The 11,407-nt window shown below is 36.3% G+C and overlaps 1 protein-coding gene across 1 annotated transcript in view; it reads right to left on the bottom strand.

Moving 5' to 3' along the window:
• Window positions 1-5,970: 5,970 nt before the first annotated feature.
• Window positions 5,971-11,407, bottom strand: part of LOC107561403 (leucine-rich repeat transmembrane neuronal protein 4-like) — a 44,700-nt gene continuing 39,263 nt past the window's right edge. The window contains exon 3 of the mRNA XM_016245847.1: window positions 5,971-6,430. Coding sequence (XP_016101333.1) covers window positions 6,365-6,430 — 66 coding nt within the window. The 3' untranslated portion in view covers window positions 5,971-6,364. The remainder of the gene's footprint in view (window positions 6,431-11,407) is intronic.

Here is an 11,407-nt window from a genome sequence, read left to right as displayed (position 1 = left end):
GGCTCATTGCCACAAAATGAGCATGATTAGGAAAAAAAAAAAACATTGTAGAATCTATGGTACACTATTAAGAACTGCTAACCTGCAAATGTTATCTTAGGGAGCTATTTCTACCTGATCTAACCCTTAAATTTCATTTTATCACTGTAACCTAATGTATAGGTTAATTCTGTTAATATTTTTGGGTTGAATAAAATCAAATAAATTAAACGTTACCATGAGAAATTGTACATATTCAATGAAGAAAAACACTTAGAGGGACTTAAAGGCTTTACTTAAATAAAAACACTTTCATCCTCCTCATGACAGTACACATGCTGGTTTTGTCTCATATCTAAAGGCTACAAAACAGGCCAGTTTTTGTTCTGTGCTGAGTTATACAGTCGAATCCTCTCATTATAACTTACAAAGTGTATACACAATGTAAATCATAGATTGATCGCGCAGAGTAGATTCATTGGTCATAACAGAACTTTGTGAGATTGCGATGAACACAGAGTGACAGCTTTTTAGTGATTATAAAGGGAGCGCTAATTGCGAGCTTTCTAGGCTATAATCCATTCAAAATGCAGAACTTTTGTTTTTCAAGAATGACATCTGCATATTTATGCGGAATTCACTCTCGAAATAGCAGTGATTGACATAGTGATAATGGATGGGACAAAATTAAACCGGGCGTGGTTGATACGCTTTTATTGTATAACTATATACAAAAACTACTAAATATAAATGCACTAAATAAAATAATTTAATAAATTCATATTTACAATATGCACTTAACTCAAATAAATAATAAAATAAATAACTAGAGAAGGCTGACTATAATCAGCTTGCTTCCATTTAGTGGGATAAGCCTACTCTTTAATTAAAAAAGCTCTTCTGGTTTTCAGTGATGCAAGAACAAAGTTTGAGCATGCACAAACAATATCTGAGCGAGAGCAGAGCCAATTCATAAGAGAACACTATCTACTTAAAAGTGCACGTCCAGTTTTGTGTGAGAGTGAAGGAAATCCGCTTGCGAGTGACTGTGATTAAGATAACACTATATAAACCGCCTCAAATTAAGTATATAGAAAAAAGTCGCCTTAAGCAGCTGCCTATTATCCGCCACTGATGAGGTTAGAAATGTAATAAAAACAAGTGAATCACAAGACATGGTGGGGGGGGGGGTGGGTGCACCTGGGGTGGCCAACCATATTTCAGCAGGGGCCCATGCCACCCCTGGCCTCCATGTAGACACGCCCCTGCTTGTGGATAAAGCAGACTACTGGTTTTCATATTAATTAATAGCTTCTTGGTCTTTTTAAACCATGTCTTGTACTGTGTGGGTGAACTGGCCAGTCTAGATCTTCTCAGCTTTTAATTAGCTATGAGATGTGTCCTCAAGACCATTTCTGGCTGGATGTTGCATAGGTTTCTCCAACCTCTTGCTCCCTTGAGAGTGTGCAACCATGTGCTGCTAAAGATCAAGAAGGGGGCAGTATTCTTCCTCAAAAAATATGTTCCCATGAGGCCTAATCTTTCCCAGCAGTGCTGTCACTTGACACCCACATCGATCTGTAAGATCATCTGTCAATCATCTTTGATGCAATCACACTTTTCAACTAATACTCTGAAATCTCATCTATCCATAATTAGGAGTATTTTTAAACCATGACATGATCATGTCTGTCTATTTCCGTACCTATGGAATGAAAGATACATTTTTATCTCACAGTGAAATTAAGCAAAACATGTTGATTTAAAAGCTTCTAAATATTAGCTCTATGATTTAAAGGGATAGTCCATTCATAAATGAATATTCTGTCATCATTTACTCACCGTTGTGTTGTTCCAAAACTGTATGACTTTCTTTCTTCTGCAGAACATAAAAGGCGATATTTTGAAGAATGTTGGAAACCAAACAATTTCAGTTCCTATTGACTTATATTGTATGGACAAATATCACAATGGAAGTCAATGGGAACCAAAACTATCCCTTAAAGTGTGACAAAATGAATACATAATGAATACATATTTTTATTTTGCTGATCAGGTATAAATTAATATCAACAACCGTTGAATGTTATAATACTGCAATTAAGTTGTTCCATCCATATGCAGTAGACCATATTTAGCAAGTCCAGTAAAAATTGAGCAACTTACATTTTAGAGACTTGTTGCTTGTTGTCAGTTTTGTGCCGCCAACAGAAATAGTTCCAGACACAGTCAAAGCAGCCGAGCATCACAGTAGTGGTGTTCCTGAATGAATCATTGCTTTTAACTAATCAGTTGAGTGAATGATTCAATGATAAGGACAGGCACCTATTTCTTTCCTTCGTGAGTGAATGAATGTGCATTTTGAACAAATAATGAAATGACTCACTCATAAACATCGCCATGTCACCACATACTGGTGCATCAATGTAACCTGGAAAACAAAACAAATACAAGAGTCTGGAACAAACACAAACAAGTGGAGTGATACTAACAGTGAAATGTCCCAGTGCTGCTAGACTGTGTAACACAATTGGAAATGAATGAAATCCTAGGAGTATAACCAACTGTTGTATAATTACTAATGAAATATTAAACAATACTTTAACATCAAATTGTACAAAACATTGCTTCTCAAAAAAAAAAAAAAAAGTCTGGCAGCAACCCAACTTCTGTACCTTTTCAGAGATAACTTATAATGGTCAATTTACACAAAATGCATTTGTATGTATAAAACGCAAGATGCAGGGCAGTGAAATGGAAAAATATAAAATTTTAGGAACACATTTTGTAACTACTTTTAACTTGAGTGCACCATTTTTTAGAATTACGTGTCATGCGTGAGATGCTGCAAAAGACGTGTGCAACTAAATTAAGACATGAATTCGCAATTCTGAATTTATATCTCACAATTCAGATTTTTTTCCCTGCAATTACGAGTTTATATCTTGCAATTGTGAGAATTTTGAGACAAAAAGTCTGAAGTGTTAGATATAAACTCAGAATTGTGAGAAAAGAAGTCTGAATTGTGAGATGAGACACAATTACCTTCTTGTATTTATTTATTTTTATCCCATGCATGGCATAAACAAGACTCCATAGTCTAGCGCACATTTAGCCTACATAGAAAAACAATGAAAAAGCAGTATAATTAAAACATTTATTCTGAATGGCTCCTCACAGTTTCATACATTAGCAAAAAAATAAAATAAAATAAAAATACAATAGGCTATTGGCTATTTTCTAAAAGTCATAGCATATAAAAGGAAATCACCTCAGTGCACAAATTGAACAAAGTATTGGTCCAAGTTTTAGTTTGACATTTAACACGCATTTTACTTCAACTCATATGGGCTTTTTCACAAAACTGATTTTTGGTCTTTTGTGCCTGAGCACTCTTGGGGCATCATGATTGAGGTTAATAGAGCACACAACAGCCAATATCTGGATGCAGTCGGGTCCTCTGAACACAGCACTCTTTCCAGTAGGAGGCCGTTGACTGGGCGAAATGTCAAGACTTCTTTCAAATGGAAAAGGGATGGGGGCCGATGAATAATTCATGGGGAGCGTTCGGTCGAACACAGTGCTGCGTCTGTTTAGCTGTCACTTCGGCAGGCAAGAGAGATAAGGGGAGAGATACAACACTGTAGGAAAACACCGGAGATGATTTACCATCTGGACCTCATATCAGACAGCTTGACGTGTTCCTGGAGGACTCGACGCGGGGCAAACTCTTCATGTTAGCCCCCTCTTGAGAAATGGCATATTTAGTGCTAATTATGACATGCCGGGATGAGATTTGAACATCCAGAGCTTTGTTTGTTTGGAGAGGGCAGGGTTGGCACAAATTGGAAAGGCTCTCCTTCAGGGTTATGAGGCCAATATTGATCTGACAGCATCTCAAAGAGGAGATATATGGAAAGACATTTCCTTGAGCATGCGGATGCAGCCAAGTAGCTTGAACTTTCTTTTACTAACTTGTTTACAATGACAGATTTTCATTGCTGAAGGTTGCAGTACTGCTGGTCACTAGTAGGCGATACTGCCGGGAGTGTGGAATTGGCTGTAGATTTTGAAAACTAATCACAAATAAGAAAAATTGCCTACAATTTTGCCTGGTCAGTATGAACAGCCACTTTAGTCTAACAAACTTAACAGCAAATGCCAAAGTCTGAGACGCAGCTATAATTTTCACGTCCTGCGCCACGTTGTTTAAGTAGCAAATGCATTTGTGTCCATTTGTGCACCCATGGGGCGTGCTGGTCTGAAAACGAGGTGTGTTCAGGCTCGTTGCTATTTTGAGGCTACAGAAATAGACTGCACCATTGACCAACTGAAACCTCGTCTAAAGTCAATGGCACAATATTTTTTTTTTGTTATTTAAAGAGCGCATTTGTAATATGCACCTATAGGTGGGTGAACAACGTGCATACACTCTGCACACAAACATGCCAAATATTAAAAATGAAAGGATTACAGTGTAAAATATTATTATTGTGGCCTGTAGATGGTCCTTCCTTTCCTCTCTGGAGAAGTGTTCAGTCTTTGCTCTTGCAAATTCCGCCATGCAAGTAGCGAATCCGCCATGGCGCAAGCGCAACTGGCCTTTAAAGGGGATGGGAGATGAGACTCTGATTGGTTTATTGCACGTTATGCCCAAAACACACCCATGACTCATTAAGAGAATAGGTGCAGCCCTTTTGGACCATGCGCGCCGACCGTTTTCCCCGTCGTTAAACTAGCAAAAGTGGATTTGGACATGTCCTGAGGGCACTTGCGCCGTGAGCTTTAGACCATGCGCTTAGATTGTTAAAATATGGCCCTCAGACTCAGCCATATATATAATGGCTATATATAATAAGCTCAAAAATAGAAACACAGACACTTTCTGAGTAAACACTAAAATTCAAATTACATTTTTAAAAAATATATTCAAGTAGAAAACCTTTCTTTGAATTTTTTATAATATTTCACAATATTACGGTTTTTACTGAATTTTTGATCAAATGAATGCAGCCTTGGTGAGCGTAAGATACTTCTTTTAAAAACATTAAAAAATCCTAATTGTTATAAAGTTTTGACCGATTGTATACAATTCAGAAATTTTACATAACTACAGTTGTTTAATTCTAATTATCATGTACGAATGAGCTACATGAAATGTTCATCAAGTGAAAAATAATTGTGAGCCTACTCAGTTCTCAGTGTATTTTTTTTCAATTTTGCTTTTGCAAGAAAATCCATATAGTTAAAGTATTAATAATAAATGCATAAAAATTAGCAAGTTGATCAATACTAATTTCCATTTGAAAAATGTGTATTTCTCACCATTGATTTTGAAAACGTTCTCATTATAAAACAGAACTCGGTGACGTTCAAGTCGTACAGTTTTGTTACAAAATATAATTATTAAATTAAAATGTGGGAGCATATAAATAAATTACACTTTCAAGTTGCAATATTTGAAGATTGGGGCAGGTGGAACCTGAACAAATCAATACCCAATACACACACACCCTTTGCCACAAAACATACAGTTTAAAAGATGAATAATTTCTATGCCACCAAATGGAAAGTGTGTGGGATTATTTCAACATCAAAAAAAATGACAGTTCGCCTTTAAACTAGGACTTAAAACGCATTCTCTATATTCAGATCTTGACATTTGCTTACACACTCTCCTATAAAATGAGACTACATATGTACACTCAAACATTTCAAACATTGAGACAGTGTTGGCATAGTCAAGGAGATCACAGGTCGTGTTTAAATTACTCAGAATAACAGTAGGAAGTTTATTACTGTTATGAAGGGCATGTAAACTTGAGAATCTCTTCAAATAAAACTGTACAGAGAAGTTTGCAGAAAACTTCAAGCATAACAAATCCAGTATTAGGCAGCAAAGATAAAGGTTTTAACTCGGTTGTTTTATTTAGTTATTCTGATACACAAATTTTCCAAGGATTTACATTAAATAACAAAGGAAAGGGCAAGTCCGGTTTTAAATTCGAGGGTATATTAACAAAGTTTATAGTTTATGTATAGGTCCACACAAACGTCAAATAACGCTGGACGATTCATCAAAGGCTGGATAACTTTCATTGATATGTTTCACTGAAGGCTTCCCAAATAAACCTGAAGCATTTATCCAGGCGCATTAAAGTACAAAGTGAGGCATCCAAATGTGTTTTAGTAAAATATGCATCTGAGGCATCTGTTCCCACTGTCTCTCAGATGTCCGTTAGCCGAGTCTGACTGACCACAATCCATTAAAGAAGAACTGAAAGCATGAATGGTATCATGAGAACAAAGCTTGATGCGACTGATGAAATGCAGGTAGGCACAAATCCTCCACCGGTGGATTATTTTAGGGAACAAAACAGTCCCTTCAGTGTATGGTGGGTATGTCTCCAATCCAAGATCCAGGTAACGGTCTGGGACATGTGTATTCATTCTGCAGAGAACAAACAAGACGTAAGATGAATACTACAGTACAAAACCATGAGGCTTAGCTTTGTACTGATGCAGGGGTCAATGACATCAGGCTCTCTTTTTTTGTAGGGATATATTAATTTATTAAAAAATATATTTCATAAATGCAAGCCATACATATAACAACTTATAAAACTTTTCTATGATAAACATGTTTTTAATTCCTGGATTAAAATCCATTTAAAATAAATTTTGGGAGCAGAAAGTCTAAAATGTCAGGGTTTTCTGATAATGAAAAATAAAAACAGAATAAAATTCTTGAAAAAGCCCATGCACAATATAATATTTGACATATGATGTGCAATATCAAGAGTGATATTGCCATATGTTACCTATAAGGCAATATATAATTTTCACATATGCACATTCTCTGGGTAGATGAAGTTCATAACAGTTTATAAAATTTCCATAGTAAAATGTGTATATGTACATATGTTAATAATATCTATATGATGATTCTTTTATATGGTATTACATGAAGCAACCATATATGCCAACAATTTCTATATTTTATTTATATATGCAAGTTTATTAAAACAACATATGTACAAAAATATCTGTATTTTACATGTTTTTGTCATTTTTTTAATACACGTCTATTTTATATATTTACATAATATCAACATATATTGATGGGTTTAGGATGGCTATACATGTATATACAAATACACGTATTTGTATGGGCTAGATATGTTAATGAAACTGTTCCCATTTTTAATAGGTTTCATATATGTTTTACTTCACATGACAATTTATTTCATATATGAAAACTGAATTACATTTGCATATGGGAGAAAACCTTAAGTAGTCAACATAATCTTTATTATTATTATTATTAATATTTTTAACAAAACTGGTTCACTACTTAATATTTAACTTAATATTTGACATGTCATGACATGCAAAATAATAATAATTAAGGCTGTCATTGTTAACGCATTAACGCATGCAATTAATTTTAAAATGTTTAACTCGTTAAAATACTTTAATGCAATTAACACAAAATTAATAAAGCACAATTTCTATTCTGACCCTTTAACCCAATTTTGCTTTTCTGCTTGCGATTAGATCCTTTTAAGCCGCTAAACTCCAGGAAAGATTTCAGTCCAATGATCCAGTAAGTGAATGCATTCAAACAATCCGTCCAAAACAGTGCTAATATAAAGGAAACCAGGCTGATTACATCAGAGATTTCAGAGAGAACAGAGACTCGAGTTGCGTTTTAAGTGAATTATTCATTCCAGTGTGTTTCACTTTAAAACACGAGCTCTGTCATATTCTGTGATTGTCTCTGAAGAGCGCGAGCCCTCACATGTCACGCGCTGTGTGTGAAGTACAGACTGAACGGAATGTCAACACATCCCACCGCTGTATGGCCAGATGAGACGCAAACTACGTTTTCTCGACTGGATAACCAGTCTTACTAGTAAAGTTTTGATGGATGAAGACTGCAATCAAGGTAAAGACGATTGCGGTGGGTACACGCGTGAGTCCGTTATAATAATGTGTGCATGAGTACTCTTGACGCACTGATCGCACATCGTATTTATGCACAGGCACGGACATTTCCGTACATTCACATTCATTCAAAACTAATGTTTTGATTTGTCATGTTTATGTTGCTGTGTTTAGTTATACTGAATGGATCAGTGTACTGTAGTAGATATATGCAGTCAGCAGGCGGTTGGTTTAGGGTTTTTTGGCATCTCCATGTGGTCCTGTTCGGTATCGCAACTTGGCTTCTCTAAAATGTAAAAAAGCTCTTTGCTGTTGCACTGTACACATACTATAAAATTCTGATTTTTTTTTCTTTCATATGTGCTTATATGGGCTCCTTATATCATTTGGTTCTTTGGTGTCCTTTTGGAGTTTCTAAGTGTCCTTTTTTGAAAAGACATCTACATTTATCTTGAGAAAAACTTGTAGAAAATATAGATTTTTGAGAATCACCCTTCAATCTTTTGGTTTACTTTGCTGGATATAGCGAATGATGACAAAATAAATGTTTGAAACAAGATAAATGGTATATGCTTAATTTCATGAAGTGTGCGATTAATCGCAATTAATCACAGAAAAGGGATGTGATTAATTAGATTACAATTTTTAATCGATTGACAGCCCTAATAATAATACAATATATATATATATATATATGAAAACCTTTTGAAAATAATGATTAAGATGTGTAGTACACACATGTATTCAAATGCAAGGGGGGGGAAATTCCCTGATGGTTACACCACATAATCGTTTTTCACTTTCGAATTTAGTTAATAAATGTAAACATAATAGATGTAAATGTAAATTTCTCAGAACCAGATGAATCAAATATGAATGCAAAGAGCACATTTCTAAGATCTCAGCGCTAAACTAGATTTTTTTTTCCCTTTTCTGTATCTTATTTGTCATTGACCCACAGACAAAAACGTTAATTAAATGTAAATCTGATTATTTGAAAGTGTCAGGATAATAATACAGTTGCATGCAATTTTGGTGTAAAATAAAAAAAATTTCTTGACAAGAAATGCATTTATTAAGATGCGGAACCGCGGTATCTCTTTATGACCACATCAAACGGGAGAATTTTCAGACGCATACTTCAGCTTCACCTCAGCGTCAGGCGCGAGTCTAACGAGCGCGAAAAAGCTACAGCAATCAAAACAACTTCAGTAGAACAACTGTGTACTGCGGTCTGATGAGATGTTGTTAGATTATATGTCAGTAAAACACACTTTCCTGTCCCATCAGCCGTTTTACTGTGCTCACGGCGCACACTCTTCAACGGTACGCAAACATGTGGCGCACGCTCTATATCACTTCATCATAAATAACCCGCACAAGAGACTACGAGCATACATACCTAGTTCTGTCATCAGCTAAGTCATGAAACTATCAAAAAGGCAATTAAAGCTGCAAGCTGTGCATGCATATGCAGCACACAAGAAAGTCTCTCAAATGCATGAACTAAAATATATTCTGCAATTCGAGATCACAATATAAGGCACAAGCTGATATGTATTTTTTATTTGTAATTTAATGCACAAATACATGTGAGCACAGTGCACTTATACTAGAAAATATGCGAAAATGAAACCATTTAAATGCATAAAATAACTAATTTTATATTCTGGCATTTGTCTACTGTTGACTTCCGGCCTTTTTCACATTTTTATCACTGCATGTCTCATCCATGAGTAGGCCTATGCAATGTTGGAGAGCAAGCATTTGGGAGTTTTGAGAAGCTGACTTAGCAATACAGCTATAGTGAGCCCCTTTATTAAAATACCTGGAGTTGAGGAATAATACAAAAGTTGTCATATTCACTCAGTATTACTTGATCTAAAGCACAAATTTCTCAATTACAGTTAAGTAAAAAATTATTGTACTCAGTTGTGTTTTAGACACTAAAACAGTCCAGTACATTATAGTCAAACACATTTTTATATTGAAATAATGAAGATTTTTGTGCCACCCCAGACTGGTTGCAGGCCCCTCCCTGGCCACCCCTATGAAAACATCCTGGCTCCGCCACTGGATTAAACAAACCACCGCAAATACTAATTAGCAATATGCATTGAGCATAATCATCATCATCTCAATTATCCCCAAGTTCAACTAAGGTTCTTTCAGAAACCATAGGAATAACAGCTATACTGCCCAATGAGTCAGCTTGAAGACATATTTTCATACAAAGACTGAAGTAATTAGGCTACTTGATAAAATGAGGACAAAAAGGGATGCTGCCTTTTCTGAGAATAAATATCTTCAAATAGATGAAATCCTTCTTGCTTCCTCTCTCTCTCTCTCTCTCTCTCTCTCTCTCTCTCTAAATATATATATAAAAATATAAAAATGGCATGTTTGTCATCTTTCGAAGGGTTGCTGCAAACTGTTGATGCAGCTTATTCCAACGGTCCACATACAATTTTATTGTACGAAAAAGTGCAGCTTGAACATTCGGCTAAATATCTAATTTTGTGAGCCACCAGAAAAAAATGCACACAAAAACAAGGATCAATTAAACGTTTTTGAATAGTGAAATGGGACACAAGTTTCATAGTTCTGGCAAATAATGCGCAGGTAGCAGATTCTTCTGGAGGAAGCTCTCTGAAAGAGAGCAATTTGCAAAAATAGGGGAATCTGTTTTTTAGTTATAAAGACATATTTTGTGTTTAACAACACAGAAAACTAAAAATGTCAGCTTTTTACCACCATTGCGAGTTTGAGCTGCCTGAGGATGAGCTTTGATTTTCTTGTAGTCTAACTGGCTGACACAAGCTGTACCCCAGACTTACAACTGAAATGAACTTCTAGTGAGGCTGCAAGTGTTTTCAGTGAGCTCTTTCATTGAGATACAACAACCTATGCAGGGCTCCACAGCCATGGAAAATTACTTGTGTGTATGTGGAAAATTACTTGGCCACACCGGTAAAATTCATGGATTGATATAATGCCATCAAAACGCTATAATTCATCTGACCTTATATGCAAATTATCTTTCAACTGTAAGTACCAGAAAGCATAAAAGCGCATCCGGCAGGGCGCCACCCAGCTTCGATGAAGTAGCGCCTGCAGGGATGCAGGGAGTATGGCAAAGAGACGCAGCGTCTCGTTCCCTCGGGGAACCATGGTTACATACATAACCTAGAGACGTTTCCCCTTCAGGAACTCGAGCTGCGTCGAGATTCGCTTTGGGAACGAGAATACCAACTGCGCCATACTACCAAGTCCCTGCCTGTGTGTGTATCTGATGAGCACATCATGAAGAGAGAACTTGGGAACTTGGGGTAGATGCCAGGTGTAGGTTGTAAAAGTGGACAAAAGTGTGCGGAAAGGACCAGCCCGCCGCAGCACAAATGTCCTGCAAGGCCACACCCAAGCTGAAAGCCTTGGAGGCCGCCATACTCCTGGTCGAGTGCGCTCTGACCCCCATAGGTGA

This window comes from Sinocyclocheilus grahami, unplaced genomic scaffold, assembly GCF_001515645.1.
Source record: "Sinocyclocheilus grahami isolate Dianchi unplaced genomic scaffold, SAMN03320097.WGS_v1.1 scaffold770.1, whole genome shotgun sequence".
Classification (NCBI taxonomy): Eukaryota; Metazoa; Chordata; class Actinopteri; order Cypriniformes; family Cyprinidae; genus Sinocyclocheilus; species Sinocyclocheilus grahami.
Note: the sequence above shows the minus strand (reverse complement) of the source record. Positions and strands in the feature narration are given on the sequence as shown.